The sequence below is a fragment of the Furipterus horrens genome, unplaced genomic scaffold (assembly GCF_987537825.1).
Source record: "Furipterus horrens unplaced genomic scaffold, mFurHor1.1.pri manual_scaffold_2, whole genome shotgun sequence".
NCBI classification, from domain to species: domain Eukaryota; kingdom Metazoa; phylum Chordata; class Mammalia; order Chiroptera; family Furipteridae; genus Furipterus; species Furipterus horrens.
In genome coordinates, this window is record NW_028327172.1 from 8,098,547 (window position 1) to 8,125,173 (window position 26,627).

General features: G+C 48.2%; 1 protein-coding gene across 1 annotated transcript; it reads left to right on the forward strand.

The window, feature by feature from the left end:
* The first annotated feature begins 1 nt into the window (after position 1).
* Positions 2-26,627, forward strand: DDB1 (damage specific DNA binding protein 1). The gene is made up of 27 exons (XM_090260733.1): positions 2-209; positions 1,333-1,481; positions 2,493-2,609; positions 2,957-3,178; positions 5,039-5,153; positions 5,981-6,078; positions 6,764-6,922; positions 7,490-7,573; positions 8,116-8,232; positions 8,835-8,937; positions 12,188-12,263; positions 12,355-12,463; positions 14,586-14,764; positions 14,859-15,022; positions 15,100-15,207; positions 15,359-15,566; positions 16,288-16,383; positions 16,487-16,598; positions 17,576-17,699; positions 18,004-18,168; positions 18,823-18,917; positions 22,810-22,980; positions 23,344-23,453; positions 23,729-23,898; positions 24,065-24,167; positions 25,170-25,293; positions 25,870-26,627. Exons 1-27 carry the CDS (start codon positions 149-151, stop codon positions 25,951-25,953), a joined length of 3,423 nt encoding a protein of 1,140 aa, XP_090116859.1. The 5' UTR covers positions 2-148; the 3' UTR covers positions 25,954-26,627.

Here is a 26,627-nt window from a genome sequence, read left to right on the forward strand (position 1 = left end):
CGCATCGGCCGCTCTGGCCTGCAACGTGTCTGCGGGGCGGAGGCAGCGGCCGCGGAGTTAGCCGCGCGGGCAGGGCTTGTGTGTTTTTGCTGGTGTCTCTCTCTTTATCGTTGCTTTCGAGTCTCTTCGGGCAGCCCCAGCTCTCGACATGTCGTACAACTACGTGGTAACGGCACAGAAGCCCACCGCCGTGAACGGCTGCGTGACCGGTGAGGCTGCCCGCGCCGGAGACCCCGGCGAGGGAGCGATCTGGGCGCCCGGGTGGGGGGGGACCCCCGAGGCCTAGGGAGGCCAGCGGCCCTTGGGGCAGCCGGGCGGGCCCCGGGAGTGGGAGGGCGCCGGCGGCCGAGGAACGTATCCTGGGTCACGACTTAAAAGAAGCTGTCTCCGCATGCGCCTTTGGGGGCTTAAAAGCTGAGTTCGAGGGTCCCCTTAACGTCCCGGGAGGTCACTCGTCCCCGAGGACAGGGACGGGCCCAATGGGACAGAGAGCGCAGTGTGAGTTGGTTGTGCGGTGTTGCTTGGGCCTCGAGATTGGCCTTGTGTGGTCAGGGGAGCGGGCGGTGGTGATAGCGATTTGGGGGGCAGAATTTCCTTGTGGGAGAGCCCGCGGGGGAGGGACGCGAGGAATGCCCGCACCCGCCCGGAGCGGGGCTGGAGGCTCCCTTGCCTGGGGCCGTTGTTTACAGGAAAGAGCTGCTGGAATGCTGGTTTTGCCTTGTTGACTGTGGAAAGATGGTTGAGGACACAGATGTCCAGAATCCGGGAATAATCATCTTGAACCTTGTTTTCAGCAAAGTTAGGATGACCTCAGACTTTTGTATTTCTGTAAAGCAACTCGTGATTCCAAAACGAAACAGTTGTCAGTTGCAGGCGGCGGTAGAGTGCGGGCGAGGGTTGGGAGGCAACAACGTTTTCATTAGTGTAGCGCTCTGAGAGCTTTCTCCCTTGAACCTGGCCCGTTTGGTAGAGACGTTGTGAAAATGTAGACGAGGGCTAATAGAAGCACTTTCACAGCGTCCCTTAATTAGGGGATAACGGCGCCCCTGCAAAAGGAAAAGGAAAATTTGACGGCGCAGAGAGCCGTCGGAAGGGTCCTTGTCAGTCGAGGGACATGCTGCTCTTCCCCTGGGCCCCGTTTTCTGAGTCTTAATTAGAGAAGGAGCTGTTAGGAATGTATGAAGCGAGACGTGGAGGTGCTGGATTTGGTGAGAAGGGAGGGAACGGGTTGGGGGGGGGAGCTGGAGAAATATGTAAATTAAGTGAGAATTCTGGATTATTTAGAAACGGCTCTGGCTTCAGAAGTTAAAAAGAGTATTCTGTTCTTTTCAGGACACTTTACTTCAGCTGAAGATTTGAACCTGCTGATTGCCAAAAACACGAGACTGGAGATCTACGTGGTCACGGCTGAGGGGCTGCGGCCTGTTAAAGAGGTGGGCATGTACGGGAAGATCGCCGTCATGGAGCTCTTCCGGCCCAAGGTGAGTGCTCCGGGCTGGGCGCAGTGACAGTGACTGTTTCATTTATTTATTTATTTGTTTGTTTAAATCATCGCTTGGGGTAGGCGGGGTAAGGCCTAGGAGAGAAACTACTTCTTTTGAATGGCAGACTTTAATTCATGTTCTTCTTGAACAAGCTTCCTTTAAGTGGGAGAGGTTGACTACAGAAAAAGGGATCAAGCTGACCTTAAAAAGGGGAAATTAAAGCAGTTTGAAATGCGGGTCACCGGGCTGTGGGGTCATGGCGATTTGGAGCCCTGGGTCTAGAGCAGGGCAGCCCCTGGCTTCATTCCTTATTAATTCTCACTTTGGGTGTCACGTAACCTTTCAGAGCCTTATTTCCCTATCTGCACAATGGGGGTAACGGTGTCCAGTTCCCTGGGTTATTGTGAAGATTAAGTAACTTAATAACATAGCAAGCATTCATTGTTATGTTAACAATGATCATCCTCATCATTGTTAGTCAAATGTTTTTATTCAGCTAGGCACCGTTGCTACATTGTATCTTAACTGACTCTGACAAAGCAGTAGGTTCAAAATTTTAATTATAACCCCTTAGAACAAAATACATTTTGAGTAAGAATTTGTAGGTCCATTTTAGCTTCATTGTTATTCACATTTTTTCCTCTTTCTCCGAACAGTTGGAGAAGATTAGAGGAGTCATTACATTCATCTCTCAGAATTTGAATGGAATGATTGAGATTAGCTTGATACTGAAAGAGATGAAGATGTTGTATATAGAGCAGAGAGATGGGAAAATCAGGAAAGTGAGGACTAGATGTTTACCAGCTTGAGTTCTGGCCTTTTCACACACCCTCAGAGTGTGTGCATGTGCACACACTTATGTCTGTTATGTACTTGCTGGATTTTCTCTTCAGGGAGAAGAAAGTTCTTTAAAAAATTAGCATGCTTCAAGAATGATACTTAAAGGCTGGACAGAAATTCCAGTTTTAAAAAGAACCTTTGCTTTGATAGCATAATGTTGGTTTCCAGGGGGAGAGCAAGGACCTACTGTTTATCCTGACGGCCAAGTACAACGCCTGCATCCTGGAGTATAAGCAGAGTGGCGAGAGCATCGACATCATAACCCGAGCCCATGGCAACGTCCAGGTGAGGGGGCTGCTTTTTTCAAGCAGGGCTGTCAGGATTTCGTGAAGAAAATTGAAATGCTGGGGGCAGCTTTCTCCATATGATCAGAGAAACAAGGAGAAAACTAAGGATTTGAGCTTTTATGAAGAAAGGACTTCTGTAGTTTAATCAGAGTCCAAGAGACGGGATAGATAATTAAGCTCAGTGTTTTACAGAAAGACATTCACTTACATTTGGGCTTCCTGGCATGTCACGTAGATGCCACCAGTTTTGCTACTGCTCTTAAAACCATCTTGGAAAGTGGTGCCTGATGTCATCTGTTGCTCTGGGTGTTGAGCCTCTTCCCTAACCCAAGTTTTACTTTCCAGGACCGAATTGGCCGCCCCTCAGAGACCGGCATAATTGGCATCATTGATCCCGAGTGCCGGATGATTGGCCTGCGACTCTATGATGGCCTTTTCAAGGTTATTCCACTGGACCGGGACAATAAAGAGCTCAAGGCTTTTAACATCCGCCTGGAGGAGTTGCATGTCATCGACGTCAAGTTCCTGTATGGGTGCCAAGCGCCCACCATCTGTTTTGTCTACCAGGTACTGGGTCGGGCGGCGAGGGGGAGAAGCGGTGTGGTCTGGGGTAATAGGAACTCATTTTTGCTGCCAGGAGGATAGACGGAAGTGTTCAGTGTGTTTGTCCTGAAGTGTTTTGAGCAGTATAATTAATGTGGTCAGGTTTTGGTTGCGGTGGTGCTTATTGTGGAGGCAAGAGGCTCGCTGAGGCTTGTAGCAGGTTTTAATCCTGAGATTACACCCTGGTTATGGGCCTTAGAGATTTCACAGGGTGACCCAGTTTATATTTTCTCTTAGTCTCTTACTGGCATGCTGAGGAATCATTAAAACGTGGCTGTAGAGAAATGATGTGAAAGTTGCTTTACAAGCAAAGAGGAAAATGTCTCGGTGATACATTTATATATGTCTTCTAAGAAGAGGCTGGCATTTTATTCAGCATTCACTGTCTGGTGACTTGCTGGCTGTTGACTTCTATTTTAATCTGTGCCTAAAACCTTAGCGGAGCTGATCGTGGGCAGCTGTTCTCCCGGCCAGATCCGTTGGGGCGGGGGAGGGGGGGACAGAGAGGCAGAGCTCTAGACTAACATGCCTGTGTCTTGGTAAAATCTCAGCCTTTGTAACAAAGGGCCCTACAGCATGAGGTCATTTCACTAACATGCCGCTGAGTAAATGACAAGGAAACAGTCCAAGTCCGTGTAATCTGTGGGTATGAAAACACTGACAGCTGTGTTAAGTTTTGGAAATACACTGATGTGTAACTATTTGTAGAGACCTTAGTATCATTAGAAGGCTTGTAGTTCTGAGGCTGGTTGGATAAGGTTGAAACTATTTTGGAAATTTTTAAAAATCTTTTTTACAGTGCTTTAACTATCAGAGCTGAAGTACAAACTTAGAATTTCTCTCCCTTCTTTAGTTTTGTAAATATCAGGCCACTAAAACATGGCTGTTGGTTACTATGACTTGCCTGTTTGCGGCCTCGAGGCTGCCAGTGTGAACAATCTTTTTGGTTCTGTAGGTCTCCAGAGGCCCAAATCCAAACTCCTTGTGAAGTTGAGAGTTATCTCATCATGGATGGGAAAATCTTCTCATCAACTGAAAATGACTTCACCTTTTGTTTTTGTGTCAAACATTCAACTTGACTAATATTTTCCATGTGAAAGGTAGTTATGCTAGTAGTTTCAGGAACTGGAGCAGGGATTAAGGTGTGGTCCCTGCACTAAAAAACATGGTTGAATTCCTTTCATAGCTTCTTAGACCCGGGTCTGGCCCGTGCGCGGGCCGTCCTCCACTGTCAGGAGGCAGCCCGCCCCCAGCCCTGCGCTATCTCAGGATCTCGTACAGACGACGGTAGCTCCAGGACGGAGTGAGTCATGGTTCAGAAAAAGGCGGGGGACGGTGGTGACAACGGCAGCCCTGGAGGCCCTGACCAACTTCAGAGGGGCAATACTCGTTTTCTCCCTACCATCTCATCAGAAAACTTTTAAGAATTTATCATACAAATTTTTAAAATTTAGATGTCTGCAGCTTCTCAATGTGTTTTCCTCTTAAGCTATTTTGTAAGTTCCTTGAGGTCAAGGAACATAGAATATATATATACTTTTTTCCTACACACGTTCACAGACACAAATTTACATATTTACATTGCATCTTACAGTAATTAGTACAGTGTGACAGTTTCCTTTTTATTTTTAATTCTTAAACCTTTTATCGGTTGATTGAATTGTTGGCAACATTAGGCCTCAGTGACAGTCTCCCCAGACAGTCACAGGCAAAGGGTAGGAAGGCTGGCATGGCAGGGTTGTCACATGCCGGGCGGTGGTCACCTGTTGCTTTCAGGGCCCCTCTCCTTCCCTTAAGGCTAATCCTCCATCTTTTCCTACCTAGGACCCTCAGGGGCGGCACGTAAAAACCTACGAGGTGTCTCTCCGAGAGAAGGAGTTCAATAAGGGCCCTTGGAAACAGGAAAACGTAGAAGCTGAAGCTTCCATGGTGATTGCAGGTTGGTTGGGGGTTTCAGGACGTCTGCCTCTGCCCCAGGTCCTGGCCAGTTCCATCGTCTTCCTCCTCCCTCATCTGCTCTGCCCTTCCCCTTCAGTGCTCACGTGCTGTCAGGCAGACGCGTTGGTTAGCCCTCCCTGGGCCTCTTCTCTCTAAACGCAGTTTCCTTGGCTTTTTCATTTCTGCCTTCGGGGTCGTCTTGTTTTTTACTTTCCCACCAGAAGTATAGTTTTTCTTTATTTAGGTTAACTATAAAACACAAATTGATTCGCAGGGCGGCATATGGGAATTAGTCTCATTATTTTGCTGTGGAACATAACGTTTAGAAAACTGGAAGGGACCAGTAGAGCTTATCTCATCTGACTCCTTCATTGCAGAGATGAGGAAACAGGGCCCGAGGGACCTGTCCATGCCTGTTCCTGCTCGACAAAGCCTGGGCCGCATTCCAGGCCCGTTCGCACCTTATCTGTGCTCTTGTCCCAGCAGTGTGTTGTGGGGCTCAGCTAGTAGAGAAATTGTAAAACTCTTTAAGTGCAAATTGGCTCTTTTAAATGGTAGCCCTTATAATGGGGGAAATTAAGCTAAGGAATAATGAGAAGAGTAAAAGCTTTTAAGTTTGAGAGGATCTGAAGTACAGGAGAGAAAAATAGGAAGAATTCATGTGTCAGAACCCCGAGAAGACTGTACCCTGCTCCGTGGGCTTAGGTGTCTTTAAGAAGAATGATTCTCCTGTTGGCCTCCTATATCTGGGTCCACAGTGCCGTTGCTGCCGCAGGGCCTGGCAGGTCCAAAGTGTGGAGCCTTCTAATGCCACCCTTTCTCCTGCAGTCCCAGAGCCGTTTGGAGGGGCCATCATCATTGGGCAGGAGTCAATCACCTATCACAATGGTGACAAGTACCTCGCGATTGCGCCTCCTATCATCAAGGTGAGCAGCTTCCCTGTCCTTTTTTTCCTTCCATCTTTTTTTTTCTTTCTCCCCTTGTTTTTACCCTTTTCCTCTCTTCCTCCCCACTTGTCCAAAGGAGATTCACAGATATCAGTTGTGCTGTTCACTGCGTATACAAGACACTGTGTTGTCATTGGGAATACAAAGAGAGACTGGCCTGGTTTTGCTGAGAAGAGCTTACTTGCTCACTAAGAGAGAAATAATAAAACAGGTTTACCCTTTCTGTTGATTGGGGCAACTTTAAGAAGGGAAAATCTTTGCAATTGTGTTGAATATTCAGGGCTTATGTCATGTAAAGTACTATAGTGATAAGTTATATAGATTTTAAAACAATCATAAAAATTTTTCAAGTCATAAAAATGAAGGCTTCAGGATCAATAACAAAATTTTTGGAACCATTTATAGTCCAGTGAATGATTAGAGCTGCTTTCCATTCTTTATATTCCTATTTTCCAGTAGAATAATATGTGAATACACATTGCAGGTATGTTGAACTCAGAAAATTGTCTTAAAATAAAAACGTTCCCATTTTCAGTCACGCGTAATGTTGACTGAGTGGATTTCTTGTTTGTGCAGTGTCTGAGTTTGGTGAAGGGGGGAGTGGTTTGCTCGCTGCTTGTGAAAGACAGTTAATCTCTAATGACTGTGTCCTCCCTTTTGGCAGCAAAGCACAATTGTGTGTCACAATCGTGTGGACCCCAATGGTTCCCGTTACCTGCTGGGAGACATGGAGGGGCGGCTTTTCATGCTGCTTTTGGAGAAGGAGGAACAGATGGACGGCACTGTCACCCTCAAGGATCTCCGTGTGGAGCTCCTCGGAGAGGTAGGGCTTGTTGCTACTTCGCTATATTCTCCTAGGGGCCTGTTGACCCCACGTGTGGTCCCCCTCTACGGCCGGGAGTTGCTTTATCTGGCAACAGATGGTCACTTCTTCTGTGGGAGTTTGTTTTTGGATGAGTTAGATGTTGAATCTCACAGGCAGCGGGGCACTGCCTCAGGCACTTCAGAAAGAAACGAACGAAAAGAATTAAAGATTAATGCTGATACTTATTTCTGGGAGGAGATTCCAAAAGTTTAAGAATGATGCAGTGACCTTTAGAGGTTTCTAATTGTTTTGAGGAGACTGAAATTGTTGGGATTAAAGCGATCATTTGGTGTGGGCACTTTCAAGATAAATTATAGATTTTTCTGACTGTAGGGATGTGGTAAAGGGAGAGTCACGAGCTTCAGAGACTGGGGAACATTTCTTCAGTGTGACCCGGGACCCGAAATGGGCACGATGGCTCAGCTGTGCAGCCTCGCAGCACAGGCCTGAGAGGTGGGTGGGGTGGTGTCTGGGTCCCGTAAGGGGGCCCTTCTGATGCCTTTCATGCGGTTGGCTTTCCCCCAGACCTCAATTGCTGAGTGCTTGACGTACCTGGACAACGGTGTGGTCTTTGTTGGGTCTCGCCTTGGTGACTCCCAGCTCGTGAAGGTGAGGAGACATTTCCTCCTTTCTGGCTTCTCTTTCACTGGCTTCACTGCTGCTCCTTCAGGTTTCTTCTGTGCTTAGTGCCTCTCAGAACTTCTTCAGTTCATTCACATCCCCGTTCTTCAGCTTTCTACTTGGTTGATTTAACATCCTGCCCTGACTAGCTCTTTGTCCTGACGGTTCATTCAGCAAATGGCTGGGTGCTGTGGACAATGATGAACAAGATCCAGCTCTTGACTTCAGAAGGTCATAGTTCAGTGTATTGGATCCCCTCTAGAATGTGAAAATTTTGGACCTGTGCAGGAAAGTGCATGCAGATCCTTTACATTAATTTCCAAACTGCCTCATTGGAAGTCACGGGCTGGTTAGTGGTCACCTACAGCACAATCATGTTCCTTAGTCAACGGTCCCCTTCGGGAAGCCTTCAGTGGAGCACAAGAAGGGCAGGGCTAGTAGGATTGAGAGGGTTTTTTGGATGAAGACCATTTCTTTTGGAATGGGTCTGTTAGGACCATTGCAGGACTAACATTGTTTTTTCATTTTAGCTCAATGTTGACAGCAATGAACAAGGCTCCTATGTAGTGGCCATGGAAACCTTTACAAACTTAGGACCCATTGTGGACATGTGCGTGGTGGACCTGGAGAGGCAGGGGCAAGGACAGGTAAGGGGGTCATCCTGGAAATGGGGAGTTGGTATGCTGACTCAGACTGTGTCCTCCTAGGTGTGCCTGTGTAGAACGGGGATGCACACTGAAGATAGCGTTTAAGAGCCTCACTCCCTAATCCCAAGGGCAGAAGGATAGCTGCCATTTATTGAGTGCCTATCTTCGTCTGCCAGGCACTCTGTATACATTATCTGTAATCACACGGGCACGCGGATAGATAGGATTCTTGGCCATTTCAGAAGTGGGACACTTAGGGCTGAGAAATACTAAGTAACTTGTCCAAGGTCACATAACTAATTGGCAAGTTGTGTCTGACTCTCGGTCCTGTGAGTTTCCTAGTAAACTGGGTTCCAAGAGTGGAAGCAAGCTTGCTAGGGGAAAAAGTGGGAGCTTTTTGCTTTTTGAACTGGGCCATTCTGTCTGCTCAGTATATTGAGAGACTTTGGAGATCAACCTTTCTCTGCCAAGTCTGCATTCTCAAACCGAGCTCCACAGTAAGGGTCCTTGGATTTAGGTATAACTAGTGTACTTCCTGGGCATCAGTGTGATGGCCCCAGGCTCTGGAGGGGGTTATTTAGAAACCTTTTCTCTCCTTGCAGCTGGTCACTTGCTCTGGGGCTTTCAAGGAAGGTTCCTTGCGGATCATCCGGAATGGCATTGGAATCCACGAGCATGCCAGTATTGACTTACCAGGCATCAAAGGTAGCCTTCCGGTGGACACAGGTTGCAGATCTTATTTGAGTGACCTTGGCGTTTGACCTTGTTACATGTTGTGAAGGCACTTGGGTGGGAGCTAAAGGAAAGCAGATCAAATGAAGAATAAAGAAAGTCATGATAACAATGAAGTGATAGAAGCTTAGACATACTTGTAAGTATAAAAATGAATTTAAAAAGAGAATACTGTGGACCAAAACTTAATGAATTAGAGGAGTGAGAAGGAAAAGATTAGAAGTTAAATTTAATGTTGTTTATAGGGAAGTGATGGAATCCTAAAAGAAAATGGAGACTGAGGATATCATAAAAAGGTATAAGTAACTTCTAGAACAAAAATGTGAGTCTTCCTTAGTTCTCAGAACTAATATAATCAAAGAGATCAAAGAAAGACTACACAATGAAAAACTTTTACAGTATATAAACATTAAACATAACCTAAAATAATATAACAGAACTGCTATTAAACATGTGTAAGTCTCTGGATCTCATATCAGGTACCTGGTACCATATCAGCAAACGTAAGTGGGCTAAACTCACAAGGAAAAGATGATCAGATTGAATCATAAGGCAAAACCTGTTTGACGATGTATATAGGAGGTACATCTAAAATAGGGTAATTCAAAATATAAAAAACTGGAGGATGGGAACAGAAAATAGAGATTTATGAATTAGCAAGGAAGAGGTCATAAAATTATAAAACCCAAGAGAATCAACTGAAAAACTAGATAACAATTCATTAAGGTAGCAGAATACAAAATTAATGTACTGAAATCAATAACTCAATTGAAAACACAATTAGAAGGTATAGTAGAGGGAAAGAGGCAGTTTGCAGTAGCAGTAAAAAGATAAAGTATCAAGGAATATATTTAACAAGAAAAGTGCAAAATCTATACATGGGAAACTTAAAGTACTCTTGAAGGATTAAAAGGATAAATTGATCAAATGTAAAAGGCATATCAAGTTTTTATAAATTGTTATGAAGCTGTTCTGTCTCTGACTTTTTACATATAATGTATCAATAAAAACATCAATAGGTTATTTTCCTTGATCTAGACAAGTCAAAGTCCAAATGAAAAAAAGGCAAGAAAAGCTGGGAAAACTTAAAAGCAGTGAGATGGACTACCCTTTCCAGATATTAAAACATACTATTAAGCTTTAGTAACTGAAAGTGTGGTTTTGGTGCGCAAATAGGTAGTCTCGTGGGCAGACTCAGAAGTCCAGGAATAATAATTATATGTGGGAATTGAGTGTATGATAGTGGTGGTATCTCAGGTCAGTGAGGTAAAGGTGATTCCTTTTTTTTTTTTTTTTTTTTTTTTTTAAGATTTTATTTATTTAGAGGGGAAGGGAGGGGGAAAGAGATTGAGAGAAACACTGATGTGTGAGAGATGCATCGATTGGTTGCCTCTCTCGCATCCACCACTGGAGCCTTGATATGCAACCCAAGCATGTGCCCTGACCGAGAATCGAACCAGTGATCTTGGTTCACGGGCTGGCCCTCAAGTCCACTGAGCCACACCGGCCAGGGCAAGGTGATGCTTTCTAATGGTATTGGGATAACAGTTATTTGGGAAAAGATAAGGCAGGACCCCTATTGCACAATGTATACCTTGCTAGAATCTAAATCAGCGGTTTTCAACCTGTGGGTCGTGACCCCTTTGGGGGTCGAACGACCCTTTCACAGGGGTCGCCTAAGACCATCAGAAAACACATATATAATTACATATTATTTTTGTGATTAAGCACTATGCTTTAGTTATGGTTGGGGGTCTCCTCAACATGAGGAACTGTATTAAAGGGTTGTGGCATTAGGAAGGTTGAGAACCACTGATCTAAATGGATTCAAGACTTAATGTAAAACCTGAAGCCATACAAAAGCTGAAAGAAAATATGGGTGAATTCCTTTCTAATTTTGGAAAGTCGTGGTCTTTTAAACTATGACTTGAAGTCCAGAAGCCAAAAAGAAGGATTGATAACTTCAACAACATGAAACACTTCTGCATGGCAAAAAACAAAACATAAAGGTAGAAGAAATGGCAAACAGTTAAAATATCATCTTCTAGCCAAAGGCCTAATCTCCCTAACTTAAAAAAAAGTTTCTAGAAAGATCACTAACTTTTCTATTCCCAGTTTGGCAAAGGACATGAATGGACAGGTGACAGACTTCACTTTGTGTTAAGAGAAATGCAAAACAAAACAAAATAGTGATATCATTCTTCACTGGATGACCAAGACCGAAAGGTTTGATAACACACGATGCTGGTGAGGCTGGGAAGGACGTAAGCATGCTCATTGGCAGTACCTACCCAGACTACACCCACATTTAGAGACTTACCCGCAAACCCTGGTTCTGGGCATCCACCCCACAGACCTTCGTATGTAGAAAGTCAGTGTAAGTGTAAGATTATTCCTAGTAGCATTGTATGTTATCACAAAATCCACTGAAAAAGTGTCCAGCCGTGGACTTACTAATAAGCTGGTATAGCCATGTAATTGAATACTCTGGAAATGTAAAAACAAGGCACCATTCTATTCTGATAGGGGCTCAGGCATAAATTGAGTGAGGGAGCAAGGTGCAAAACAGTGTGCAATAGGCTATTTTATATTTGTATTTGCTTATAATACAGTGTGTATTTCCTTAAAAAAATAAATTTGAAGCCCTGGTTGGAGCTTTGTCCAATAAACTGAAAGGTCTTGGGTTCAATTCCCAGTCAGGGCAATGCCTGGGTTGCTGGTTCAATCCCTGGTCAGGACGGGTGCAAGAGGCAGCTGATCGATGTTCTCACATCAGTGTGTGTCCCCCCCCGCCCCCCTTTAAAATCAGTGAGCATATCTTTAGGTGAGGATTAAAGAATAAAAATAATAAAATAAATTATTAACCAGTGTTACCCCAATAAGTTTAATTAAATTAAAAAATAAATTGGAAGGACAAACTATAATAGAAACTTTTCTATTTGAGGGATAGGCTGAAGGGAGAGACTTCTGTTACATGTTTTAAAAATAAATTTGAGTTGGAGTCATAGAAATGTATTACCTGAAATCAAATGAAAAACTAAAATATCAGGCTCAAAACAGTTTTTAGAATATCCAGCTTCTTCAGTCTTAACGCCAGCAAGACTGAGTCGTGTTTCAACTCAGGACTGACTTCAGATTTCCTGCTCTTCCTATGGGGTCAGGCTGCCCTTCCTTAGTTGGGTGGGTCTGTGCTGTGCATCTTAATCCTTGGTCTTTGTTTCAGGCTTGTGGCCACTGCGGTCTGATCCTAACAGGGAGACTGATGACACCTTGGTGCTCTCCTTTGTGGGCCAGACGAGGTAAGATGAGTCTGGGGCCAGCTCTAGGAGCACATGTGAAGGATGCACGGGGCAAGCTGGGCTGGCTGACCTGCGCCTTCCTCTGCTGCAGAGTTCTCATGTTAAATGGAGAGGAGGTGGAAGAAACGGAGCTGGTGGGCTTTGTGGATGATCAGCAGACTTTCTTCTGTGGCAACGTGGCCCATCAGCAACTTATCCAGGTAACAGCTGAGAAGGGGGCAGGCCCCATACTTGAATTTGACCTGGAGTGTAGTGCAGAGCACCACCAGATTTTAGAGCAGTCCTTTTTTACGGCTCTAAAAATAATGTTAAAGGTTTAGAAAAAAAATTAATTACTTGATAACCCACTACTCAGCGATAACAACTCCAAACTATGGAGTTTATATATGTTTTTTATTCATGCTTTCTTTTATAGACAGGGATTATAACATATATAATTTGGAGGGTACTGTTTTACCACTAATTATATCCTGTTTTCTGAGACACACGTTTTCTCCCTCGTTATAATATTGATACATACTTATTGGAAAAAATATAGAAAAGCACGAAGAAGAAAAGCAACTAGTCATAGTACTGCAGTCCATATATGACTGTCGGCAGCACCTTCTACATATCACTTGTTAGAACCAGAGCTCTAACACTATTCGGATTCTTATTGTAAGTCTGTCTGCACGATGGGGTCAGGTAGCCTTTTGGCACTGGCTATCCTTGAGAGCCTGATTTCTGAGCACCCTCCCACCCCCCCGACAGTCTTTATGTTTGGGGTGACCCTGATGCTCTTTGGTTCACACCCCCACCTCACATTTGGAGCCCTTCTCCCTTCTGGGCAGAGTCGGTGTTTGCCAGTGGAGGGTACAGCACTTGACTGGGGATTATAAACTGTGTCCGTCTTTTTATCCACTTGGTTTTCCTTTTAGCCGATAGGCAGTGGCTTACCAAAGGGCTTTCCTCCTTAAACATAAACTCAATTTTGATAGTAAGATGAACCGATACATAACAGGGTCATCGACCTGCTTTTTGTTTTGTTTCAGTGATGAAATATGTTTATGAAGCATGTCAATACAATTTTGCTGCCTTTACTAAAGAATTTTAAATACTTTTAGTTATTTGTGCATAGTAAATAACTTGAGTATTGAGAACTGTTAGAAATGTCATTTTATTACATATTTAACCTAAACTTTTTCAAGCCTTTCCAGTTCCCTAGAAATAAAGGTAGCTCATCTGTTAGCATCACTTTCATAAAGAATGTACTTTTACTTGCTACTTTAAACACATTTCTACATTACTGTTTATGGCTGTGTTGACAGGAGCAATAGATTCAAATAATAATACCTGTTAAGTGCCTGCTGCATGCCAGGAACATTATACTTATTTCTCACCCAGCTTTCTAAGGTGGGCATTCCTATCATCTTGTAGATGACTATGAGCTTGAGAGTTTACCTCTGTTACCCAAGGTCATGAAATTAGTATGTAGTAGGCTTCCGGTCTGTCTGGCTTAGAAGTCTTATCTTTTTCCCATTTATATGTCTATAAGTATTAGTTTTTGAAAGGGGTCAAGATGTGTCATTAAGACCTTGGTCTTGGCTGATGGGCCATGAGATGGTAAGAATATTGAACATCATATTGAGGTATGTATCAGCATTACAATCTTGGTAAGTTTTAAATTTCATAGGTATCTGCAAAATGAAAATAACAGCATTATTCAAAAGTGCTTGTTCTTTTCAGCTCTTAATACTTTATTTTATTGCCTTATATAAATGTATATTTTGAAAAGTTTCAACAGTCATCATAAAATATGGTTTCATGAGTAGACACACCCATAGTATATTCCATGACAACTCCTTGACCTCATTTTGCTGTGGCCTGCGAGAGTGTGCTCAGGGTTAATAGCTAATAAGTTGATGTCATGACCAAGACTTTTTCAGATGATATTTGTGGAATTAATAGTGTGTGCTATTTTCAAATGTATCACTTTTGAAATGTAATTAAAGTTGGTATGTTATAATGTGCATAAAAAAAAGAACTTGGCTATTTTAGAGGTCTCATTTTGGGGCTGAGAAAAACCGCTGGACTGGTGAGTCACAGAGTCTCATGCTGCTGATCCCTTTCCGTGGGATGCGGTGTGAGTTACCCGAGCCTTAATCAGAATGAAGGGTTGTAGGTGTGCAAGCTGTAAACGGCCTTAAGCCAGTCTTCTTCCGGGCTTCTGCTAAAAACACCGCGTAGCTCATTCTCAGGGCTCTCCTCGGGCAGCTGTGAGCACTTCCCCTCTCATGCACTGGTCCCTGCAGACACTCATAGCCATGGCTTTTCTTTCTCTAGATCACTTCAGCGTCTGTGAGGTTGGTCTCTCAAGAACCCAAAGCTCTGGTCAGTGAATGGAAGGAGCCTCAGGGCAAGAACATCAGTGTGGCTTCCTGCAACAGCAGCCAGGTAGTAGTGGCTGTGGGGAGGGCCCTGTACTACCTGCAGATCCATCCTCAGGAGCTCCGGCAGATCAGGTTTGTGCTTACCTGCCTGTCCCTTTCCCTCCCGTGTTCTCTGGAGCTTCGTTCATCTTTGACCTCCTTCCTCTGCCATGTTCCCTTTGTTCAGCCACACAGAGATGGAGCACGAAGTGGCCTGCTTGGACATCACCCCATTAGGGGACAGCAGTGGGCTGTCCCCTCTTTGTGCTATTGGCCTCTGGACGGACATCTCGGCCCGGATCTTGAAGCTGCCCTCTTTTGAGCTACTGCACAAGGAGATGCTGGGAGGAGGTACAGATCTTCTAAGGACCTGGGTTGGGATCAGAGTCAGAATGTGGAACAGAACTGAATTGGCCCCTTTCCCACAGAGATCATTCCTCGTTCCATCCTGATGACCACCTTTGAGAGCAGCCACTACCTCCTTTGTGCCTTGGGAGATGGGGCGCTTTTCTACTTCGGGCTCAATATTGAGACAGGTGAGAGCAGCAGTTCTGAGGGGGGCTCTGGAGGGGAAGGAGGGTTGGAATCGCAGATCTCTCAGCCTGAAGGGGCTACTTGTGGACCTTCACCATCCCAGCTGCTTATCCTGTTTGCTTTCCTCCTTCCTTCTGATGCCATTCTCTGTAGGGCTGTTGAGTGACCGCAAGAAGGTGACGCTGGGCACCCAGCCCACGGTGTTGAGGACTTTCCGTTCTCTTTCTACCACCAACGTCTTTGCTTGCTCTGACCGCCCCACTGTCATCTATAGCAGCAACCACAAATTGGTCTTCTCCAATGTCAACCTCAAGGAAGTGAATTACATGTGTCCCCTTAACTCAGATGGCTATCCTGACAGGTGAGCCTCTTCCTTTCTTCAGCAGGAGCCGTGGATTGAGGGCATCATGATGTTTTCGTAAGCCCCTCCCTTCCAGCTCTTTTCCACTGTCACGGTCAGTAAATAGCTGAGATGGGGAGGGTAGAGCAGAGGTTCTCACATCTGGCTACCCATAGAAACACCCGGGAAACTTTAAAGTACAGATTGTTTTGAATCCTCAGATTCTGGTTCAGCAGATCTGAGGTTGGGCCCTAGAATTTGTATTTTCAGAAAACCTCTCGGGCGATTCAGATGACTCACTCCTGACTTAGAGATGGGTGTGTATTCCCCTAGAGCAGGACTTGTCAGAGTGTGGTCCCTACTAGCAGTCACAGCACTGCCTGGGAACTCAGTAGGAACGGTAGGTTCTGGGGGGAGCAGTCCCGTGATTCTTGATAGTTTGAGAGTCGTGATTGCAAATCTGTTTTAGATTCTGCCGCTGCACAATAGCATTAGATTGAAAGCTGTAGCATCTGAGACTAGGCCCACACAGACCAGTTAAATAAAGTCTCTGGGTGGAACCAGGCATCAGAATTTTGAAATCTCCCCAGGTGGTTTTTAGCCTAAGGGTTGAAGTCGAGAACCATTACCCTGGGTAAACTAGTGTAATTCTGCCTTGTTTTTCTTCCCCTAATGGAGTTACCTCCTAGAATCCTTTCCTTCCTTGGGTCTACTCATGCTAAACCCAGACCCTTCTTTCCAGCCTGGCACTGGCCAATAACAGCACTCTCACCATTGGCACCATCGACGAGATCCAGAAACTGCACATCCGCACGGTTCCCCTCTATGAGTCTCCCAGGTGAGGCAGGGTCAGGAGGCTGCAGGCGGTGGTGATCTGGGAGGAGATGGACCGGTCCCAGATGTTTTCTGAGAGGCACTGTTGTTCTGTACATGTTCTGCAGGAAGATCTGCTATCAGGAGGTATCCCAGTGTTTTGGGGTGCTCTCCAGCCGCATTGAAGTCCAGGACACGAGTGGGGGCACCACTGCTCTGAGGCCCAGTGCCAGCACCCAGGTGAGGGCTGTGGACAAAGAAAGATGGTGTTAGAGTAGGGGCAGGCTTTTTTGTGAAGAGTCAGAGTAAATGTTTTCGGCTTTGTATGCCATATGGTCTCAGTCGCTGCTCGCCCCTGCCATTAGGAGAGCGGCATGCACAACAGGTGGCACAGCGGGGTTCCAGTAACCTTGTTACTTACAGAAGCAGGCAGGGGCTGGGTTTGGCTCCCTCATTGGAGGGTTGAGGAGAATTGGAGATATCTGTGGCAGTCAGTGATTTTGCTACTCGGTAGCTTTGCAGGATGAATAATTCCTTTCCTCTTCTCGTCAGTTTGGGCACTTTGTAGGGTGTGCGTAATTGGGAACAGCATAGCATTAGTTAAGAGCATGGGATTTGCAGTCTGACGGAACTGGCTTCAAGGTTTATAGCTAAATGCATGACCTTGGGCAAATCTGCATTTTATGCCTATCTGCAAAGGATAGGAACAGGACGATCTAGAGTCGTACATAATGGGGAGATTAGCCGATTGTCTTTCTTACTCCACGTGTGCTCTGCCTTTCTTGCTCCCAGCCTTCTGGGAAAGGACTTCTTCCCTGATCCCACTTAGAAGGTCTTCATAGTTTTCTTTGTATTTGAAGTGCTCCCCTGCTGTTCCCATTGGAGAGATGGGGTCTGTCACTTCCTTAGGTATCCAGAGTTCCTCATTAGCTTTGCTTGATTGACGTGACACCACTGTTTCAGTGATCTGTAATGACCCTTGCGTTCCTGTGGCGCTCTGGACTCGCTGGCCGCTCTGCGCTGAATTGAGGTGCTTATCCTCGGTCCCTGTGTCCTCTGAAGCCCTCTGCTCTTTGGGCTCTGCTCGAGCTGCCACCCTTCAGAGTTTTCCTCCTTCAGACTCAGTCTCGACTCCTCGATCCTGTCTGTCTGCCTCCCTGCTGTTCCCGGCACCCGTCCTGCTTTCGGAGGGTGATGTGTCTGCCTTCTGTTCCCAGGCCCTGTCGAGCAGTGTCAGCTCCAGCAAGCTGTTCTCCAGCAGCACAGCCCCGCACGAAACCTCCTTCGGGGAAGAGGTGGAGGTGCACAACCTCCTGATCATTGACCAGCACACCTTCGAAGGTGCATATGAGCTCTTTCTGTCACTTTGTACTTAGGTTCTCCCTAAACTAGGCTGTTCTGGGTTCCGACATATTCCAGAATTTGGTAGACACTGGGATAGATCGTCCTCGCAGGAGAAGAAAGCAGAGGTGGGACCTCCTCAGGTCAGTAGAGGCCGGTGAGGGAGTCGGTGGAGACGAGGGCAGCAGGAGGCGAGGGCGCTGTCACCACCTGTACTCTGCTTGGAGCCGAGCTGCGAGCCTCAGGTGCAGGGTTACATGTGCGTGGGGGTCGTCACCGTCACTCCTCTCCACTCTCCTTCTAGTGCTTCATGCCCACCAGTTTCTGCAGAACGAGTACGCCCTCAGCCTGGTCTCCTGCAAGCTGGGCAAAGACCCCAACACGTACTTCATTGTGGGCACAGCCATGGTGTACCCGGAGGAGGCAGAGCCCAAGCAGGGCCGTATTGTGGTGTTTCAGTATTCAGATGGTAAGTGGGCATGGTCTCCAGCTTCTGAGAGATGTGAAACTGGGAAAGTAAGCCGACTGTTTTAGGTTTCAGATCCTCAGTTACGTGGCAGTAGAACTTGTATTCATTGTTGTGGAATGAGACATTCTGTGATCTGAATGTGTTTTGGGAATAGGTGAGCAGAGGCAAGTACAATCTAGCATGTGTTTCTTCCTCATCTCCCCTTTGAAAGGCGGGAAGGTGGGGAGAGGTGAATGATGGGTAAGAGAGTCTAGTGGCTGGAGTAAGAGTGACGCATCTTGGGTTTGCTTTCCACTTGGTTGCTCAACCAAAGAATTCTTTCCAGCTTTAAAACTTTTTATCGATGTCTGTATCTCTTCTCATCTCTCCCACCCAGAAATCTCGGATCAGGTGGCTGAGATGGGATTGGTCTTCATCTTAAGAGACAGATCTGGAGTTTCAGGGTGGGCAGATCTTGGCCACTGTCTGGAGTCACTGCGCATTCCCTTGGGGCTCATACTTCTGGTGATGGTTAATCTCAGTGTGCACTGACTGTATTTTTTGCTTTCAGATGAGCAGTTTTAGATAGGAGTTAGAGCCAGAGGGGGCATCAGAGGTTTCTTTTGATTAAAGTGTGGACTCAAAGGAGACTCAAGAGTATTTTTGCCCCCACAGGAAAACTACAGACAGTGGCTGAGAAGGAAGTGAAGGGCGCCGTGTACTCCATGGTGGAGTTTAACGGGAAGCTGTTAGCCAGCATCAACAGCACGGTGAGGCCCCTACCACTCGGTGTCTGTCGTACCTCAGGGTGCACACCACCGTCCACAGAGCGTGTCTCCCTGTGTTTCCTGGGGCCGTGTATGTCTCATCTTAAGGATAACAAAGTAGCGCGGATGTGGGCTGGGGGACGGGCCTGGGCATCTGGGGGGCTCAGGTTAGACCAGCGCTCGGACTCAGTTATGTGAACCTCCATGAGTACCAGCTCCTAAGTGCCCGTGGGGACTGAGAGGGTGAGAGCTATGGCAGCTGCTCCGGGAGGGTCCTGGGTGCGGGAGCTCCTGTCCTCATGGAGTGGGGTGCGCCACCCTCCCAATAGATGGGTGTGTTTCCCAACCTGAGAGCTCTTTGAGCCCTGTAGTTTAGGGGTTTTGTGGAGACTTCATTATGTAGGCATGATGTCTTATTGATTCAGTCTCCAACCCCTCCGTCCTCCCCCGAGGCTGAGGCTGGAAGTTATAAACTTCTAATCACGGCTTGGTCTTTCTGGTGACCGTCCCATTCTGAAGCTATCCAGGAGCCACCAAGAGTGGTCTTGTTAGAACAAAAGACTCCTATCACCCAGAAAATTCCAAGGAATTTGAGAGCTCTGTGTAAGATGCTTCTATCACCCATATCACTTAGGAAATGACCACGGGGGTGGGGGCAGAGAACACACACGTGTGTCTTGGGTCACAGTGGTGACACCAGAGGCTTGGTTTTGGCTGTGCTAAGTGTTAGTGGTCATTGTAGTGAAGAGGTCAGGTAGGTAGCTGGATGAGCGAGGCATCGAATCCAGGCAGGTAGGCTGGAGATAGCGGCTGTCGGGTGGCATTAGAGCTAAAGGTCTGGGTGAGGTCACCTGAAATCAAGATGGAGCTGATAAACCGCGCGTGCTGCCATTGGTCAGGTAACGAGAGGTTAGAATTGGCCATTGGCTTTAGCAGCATGGAAGTTGGTGTTGACCTGGACCAGAGCCCTTTTGGTTGAGTGGCGGGGAAGGAAGGATGCCTGACTGAAGAGGGTTCAGCCGAGATGAGGAGGAGAGGACAGACAGACAGCATGAGAAACCCCTTTCAAAGGAGTTCATCATCACCGAACCCTTATTATGCAAAATGTCAAAGGGACTGACTTCAGAAAAAGAGAATCAAAACTATGAACATGAAATGACAACAAACTCACAACTATCAACAACTGAATCTAAAAAATAAAAACAAACTCCAACTAAGCAACCAGAATAGGAACAGAATCATAGGTATGGGGATCATCTGGAGGGTTATCAGCTGGGAGGGGGAAGGGAAGAAATGGGGAGATGGTGCAGGGACTAAGAAGCATAATTGGTTGGTACAAAACAGACAGGGGGAAGTTAAGAATAATATAGGGAAGGGTGAAGCCAAAGAACTTACATGCACGACCCATGGGCATGAACTAAGGGGGGTGGGATTGCTGGGGGTGGGGTACCAGGAGGAGAGGAGCAAAGGGAAAAGAAATTGGGACAACTGTAACAGCATGATCAATAAAATATATTAAAAAAAAAAAAAAAGAACCTCCCTTTCGAGGAGTTTGGTAGTAAAGGAGAAGAGAGTAATAGGGTTAGTCGGAATGTCAGGACGAGTTTTAACTTTTCATGTTAGGAAATACTGCTGCCCACTTCCTGCTGATGGGAACACTGTTAGAGAAGAATTGCTGGTGCTGTGGTTTGGATATGCAAAGGGTGGTATGGGGTCTGTGCACTGAGCTGCCCTCAGGTGGTGGAAACTCTGGAATCTTCTCGGTCGTGTCCACCTTCTGTCAGTATCTGAGAGGAAAGAGGAGGAGAAGGAGGATCAGGGGCTGGAGGGGCAGCCCGGAGAGGCGGACTAGGGGATCAGGGGCTGGAGAGACAGACTAGGAGAGCGCACAGCTGCTGGGAAGGGCGAGCAGCCGCGTGCAGTGGGTGCTCTTGAATTGAAAATGAGACCAGTCGTCCTGGTCGGTGGTTTTCCTCAGCCATAGTTGAAGAGCAGAATTTCATCAGTCACGTTGTGTGGGGTGAGCATGACCCAGGGAGCGGGGCAGGGGAGTAGAGCGTCTTAAGAGAAGTGTTGTGGCGATGGTCTCTGGGCACCTGAGGAGAGATGAGACCGAGGACAGGACATTCTGGAGTTATTTTTAATGGCAGGCTCTAAGGGGTGACCATAGGACAAGATAAGCGGGAAGGGGGGGTTCAGACAAGGTTAGACGTCAGAGTATTGGAAGGATTTTCTTTGTGTGAATGTTAAAGTCTCCTAGAATTACAGGGCGGTGCGTGGGAGAGAGGGGGGAGGGGGAGGTGCCGGGAGTGGTCCGGTGGTGTGACCTTGAGAGCTGGCAGGAGGTGGGGCAGGAGTCTGAGAGGGCAGGTGGGGGGGAGCCCGGGAGGCTGTCCTTCCAGCCCCAGTGGTCTGAGGGACAGCACGAGAGAAAACCGCCACGCTGAGAGGGCCGCAGGGCCCTGTGGGAAGGCCTGCGCTTCAGTGCGTAACTGCAGACTGGCCAGAGAACAGGTCACCATACCCTTTCTGGTAGCCACGTGAATGCAAATAAAAAGAAGCATTGTATTTAACTTAATAGAGCTAAAATACTGTGTAACATTAATTGATATAAAAATCATTAGTGAGATAGTTTGCTTTTTCTTTTTTTTATATATTAAGACTTCAGAATCTGGTTTTGCACTTAAAGCCCGTCTCAGTTTGGGCTGGTCACAGTTTGGTGTTCTGTAGCCTCGAGGGGCCAGTGCCTGCTGCATTACTGGACAGCGCAGGTCTGGAACCTGTTGGGTTGAGAGTGGGCGTCTTGGGTTTTTGGTGGCGTCTGACCTTGGCCATGACTGTGTCCACAGCGGAACGGAAGGCTGACAGTGTGGAGGCGGGCGGGATGGGGTGTGTTGCCAGGAGTGTGTAGAACTCCCTCCTTCACTCTCCGCTGTTGGAGGGGTGGGGCTCCGGCAGGGCCGGACTTAACGAAAGGGGAGGTGTGCTGGGCACCCCAGGCCCTGCCCACGGAGGCCTGGTGGCCATCGTAACGATTATGAATGACTCTTGGAGGGCACAGCTGTGGAGCTAGGGTTCTTTGGACTCACCTTGAGAAGTCGTGGCCTCATACCCTGTCCAGGAGTCTCTGTGTGCGGAGGCCATAGGAGGGGCCACCTGGACCTTGAAGGGTCTGCCAGGGCAGGCTTCTCCTGGGAGTTGAGCGTGTCTTCCTCGGACTGGGCGGCACCAAACATCTGTTCATTTGTCCGCTGATTGTAAAGCAGCATCATTCTTCTGTAGATGTGGCTGCGTGTAACTGAAGAAACATTGCAGTGGGGAAGAAAAATAATTTTCTTCTTTGGGTGGAAGGGTTGCCACAGACTAGTGCTGCCGGGTCCTTGTTGCGTGGCGGTGCTGCTCTTGGCTTCCCCATCCATTTTCTCTACTCACTGGGCTCACATCAGAGGTTCCAGGAGTGAACAAGTTTGAGAAGGGTTTGGGACAGCTGGTATTTCGGGGAGGCAACCTTGGAAACTGAGATGGACCTTCTAGAAATCTCCGGTAGATCTGTCACCAAACTTCAGTCACAAGAAACCATCTTTGGTCCTGTCCATGGCAGGGCTTCAGTAGTTCTTGCGTTACAGCCGACTTAGTATTTCAGTATTTGCTTTTCACACTCACTTACGTGAAGGAAAACTTCGTATTACTAGTTGGATGTGCTTGCTCTGATTTCGCATTTCATAAATACAACATAAACACCGAAACAAACGTTCACGCAAGTGCCCTGCCAGACTGTTGCCCGCGCACACGCACTTGGTAACCGGCGCTGCAGAAGCAGGGCCGGGGACAGGGCCAGGCGGTCCCTGTGCGGGGGCCTGGGCCCTCAGGCTGAGAGACAGGGTGCCCTCCGCAGGTGCGGCTTTACGAGTGGACAACGGAGAAGGAGCTGCGCACCGAGTGCAACCACTACAACAACATCATGGCCCTGTACCTGAAGACCAAGGGCGACTTCATCCTGGTGGGCGACCTCATGCGCTCCGTGCTGCTGCTCGCCTACAAGCCCATGGAGGGGAACTTCGAGGAGGTAGTGGGGCTGGGGCAGGCGCCTCGCTCACGCCGTGACCCCCGGCAGTGTTCCTTTGGTGGCGAGGGACAATCAGGCCCAGCGGGGGCAGACGCGTTTTCCGTGGAGCATACGTTCTGTGTTGGTTAAGGATTTTTACAGCCCCCATCTTGAACTCTGAACAGGCTCCATTTCTGGGTAATTGCAACCAAATGGGCTGCGTTCACCAGAAACTGGGGAGACTGTAGAGTGGCAGTTGTCAAACCCAGGGCTGGATCTTCTCAGGGCGGGCTCTTGGTTTCTGCTGGAAGAAGACGGGCCCCGAACTGGGCTCCATGCAGACTGCTGATTGTATTTTGTCGTGTGCACCCTGTTTACTTTAAGATTGCTCGGGACTTTAACCCCAACTGGATGAGTGCTGTGGAAATCTTGGATGATGACAATTTCCTGGGGGCTGAAAATGCCTTTAACTTGTTTGTGTGTCAGAAGGATAGGTGAGTGGCCAGCTGTGGGAACAGCGGGGAGGGGCTGGAGCCCCCGGTCATGGAGAGTGAGGACGTTGGGTCCCCTCTCAGGTTCATGCTGCTCTTCCTGGAGGTCCAGTTTTTCCCTGAGAGACTCAAGGCCACAAAAAGTAGCCTTTGCATACCAGCTCCTCTGCTGTAGGATGTGTGGGATCACCAGGGGAGCTTGGTACACGCTGTCCACTGGATGCGGTCCCTGTGGGGACAGGAGGTTTGGGTAGTGAGTGTGTCACACTGCCTTTCAGTGCGGCCACCACTGATGAGGAGCGGCAACACCTTCAGGAGGTTGGTCTCTTCCACCTGGGTGAATTTGTCAATGTCTTCTGCCACGGCTCTCTGGTTATGCAGAACTTGGGTGAGACTTCCACCCCCACGCAGGGCTCGGTGCTCTTCGGCACAGTCAACGGCATGATTGGTAAGGGTCCCCCTGCTGGGCGCGCTCCCACAGCCGCCGCCTCGGGGTCGCCGTTCTGCGGGAGCTGGGCATCTGCAGGGAGGCTGCTCTCTTGGGCTGCCCTTGGTGGGCGTGCTCGCTGGGGCTCCGGGCCCTCTGCAGCTCACTGCTCCCTTGGCTTCTTCAGGCCTGGTGACGTCACTGTCAGAGAGCTGGTACAACCTCCTGTTGGACATGCAGAATCGACTCAATAAAGTCATCAAAAGTGTGGGCAAGATCGAGCACTCCTTATATCCTTCCCAGAGGCCTCCGCTTGTTGGGCAGCCTGTCCTGGCCCAGGCAGACAGCTGCGTGGCCCCCCAGCTGCTGCCGGAACTGCTGTCTAAGAAACGTCTTAACTGGATTCTTGTGGGAAACAGACATTTTTCTTTTATAACTTACGGGAAAATTTAAACAAAATAGCAGAGAAAAGAGTATAATGAATCCCCACGCACTTATCACCCAGCTTCAATTGGTTCATCTCGGAAATGTACATTATGTTCCTGAAATGTGTCTACCTCTGGCCTTCCTGGCGTTGCATGTCAATCAGATCAGGTGACAGCATAGGAACGTTTTCAAGAGATTTTGTTGGCAGTAGTGTCTGAGGATCCTCGCTAGAGAGGCTCGCAGAAGCTGGGGAAAGTAAAGAGGCTAAAAACTCTAGAAGCCCAAGGGTCAGCCTCCCCCTGGACACACCCAGGGTTCGAGTAGTATTGGAAGTGTGTTTATCATGGGAGATTTAAAGGGCCCTCCCCGGGCAGGAGGTGGGAGGGGCCCCTGCTGGGAGTCTTGTGTTGGTCATGCTGTTACCAGGCGGTGTAGTACGGCCTAGCTGGGGCCAGGGAGGAGCAAGACAGCGGGGTTGGCTGCTGACCGGCAGGGCACCGGGACGCCTCGGTCTCCCTGAGCCTCGCCCCATTCCTCTGTGAAAAGAGGGCAGGGTTGGGAGAGTAGTTCCTCCAGGCGTGCTCATCCAGGCCCCCACAGGAGGTGCGTGCATGTGTCAGGGGCTCCAGGTGAATGACCTGTACTTGTAAAAGTGTCATTTTGAAGATTACCCCTTTGAGAACCATTGGAGCAGGTAGTAACTCTGTGTCTTTCAATTCCAAACTGTGCAAAAAGCAGTGAGATTTTTTGTTGAATCCGTTTCCTGTTCTCATCCTGACTGCTTCAGAGCGCGGTCCTGAGCAGAGGGGGTGACTGAGAGTGAGGGTGTTTCCAAGTGATTGCACATTCCTTAACTCACCTGTCACCTGGAGGTCCTTTCATACTGAACGAAAGACAGAACCCGCCACCGGTTTCATCGACGGAGACCTGATCGAGAGTTTCCTAGACATCAGCCGGCCCAAGATGCAGGAGGTTGTGGCCAACCTTCAGGTGAGCCGCACGGTGTTCAGCTCTGGGCCAGCTACACAGGTTTGTTGTAGGGCCAGGCATGCCAGGGGGCCGTCAGAGCTCTGGTGCCCCCCATCGTCGCCTCCCAGAGACCAGTGGCCCCTTTCGTGTATGCTGCTGCGTGGGAAGGTGGGGTCTGAGGGCGAGGAGGGTTAGCTGAGGCTCAGCTCATACCATGCACCGCACCAGCAACTTTACCCGTGTGACCCCCGTACTGTAGCGGTGAGGGCACATTGGGGCACGTCTGAGGTCTGGCAGAGTCACAGGAGGGAGGCAGGGCCAGAGTCCCACAGGGAAGAGAAATTTCTCCAGTGCTAGGGTTGGGGGTCTTGCTCTCTGGAGACGGGGCCCTTGGGGAGCATCCTGGAGGAGAGAAATGCACTCTGGGTGGCAGCCCCTGAGCCAGCCCCGCCTTCAGTAGACCTTGCGGGCCTGTATCCCGAAGGAGAGGCTGGGCTCCTGACGAGCACCTCCCCCCTGCCACGGCACTCTCTGCCCCAGGGGAGGGAGAGCGCCCCCTTGGCCTCACCACTGTCCCTCCTTGCCTTGCTCCTGCAGTATGACGACGGCAGCGGAATGAAGCGCGAGGCCACCGCAGACGACCTGATCAAGGTTGTGGAGGAGCTGACGCGGATCCATTAGCCAAGGGCAAGGATTCCCTTTCCCAGACCCTCCCGGAAGGCTTTGCCCTCCTGCCTTCCCTTCCCCACCACTGTCTTCTCGGCCACGGGAAACGTCTCCCTAAGCCAGCTGCCCCAGAGCCACAGTCACCTGTGTGGAAATGGGGATTCATTAGAACTAAAACCAGTTCACTGGTCACCCGGAAATGGGCTGAAGGGGAAATCATTTTCTCCCTGGATTTTTACCAGTCTCACATGATTCCAGCCATCACCTGCGGCCACCAAGCCTCGATTGGTGTTGCAGCTTCTCCTTCCAGGGAGGGATTTTGCAGCTCTTTGGCTGAAAGGAAGCTCTCTGTGTGTGTCTCACTCATGCATTGTCCTCTGCTATCTTTTTATTTAGGCCGGGGGTGTGGGGGGGTTGTGGGGAGAAGGATGAGGGCGGGAAGGGTTCATTGTCTTTGAAGTGAGCGCTCCCTTTTACTTTCTTCTATTGCCTCTGAGAGCTTTGGGTCTGGAGACCTGACCACAGGCTGTGGGCTGCCAGAGTATAAAACCTGGAGATGGAGGATGACCCCCAAGCCACAGCCTTTTTGTCTCTGGGGAACTGCCTTCTTCAGAGAGGAGGAGGTGGGTGGACGTGAATTGGTAGTTAGCTTCTGAGTTTTACCAAATAAAGTAGAATCTAAAGAAAGA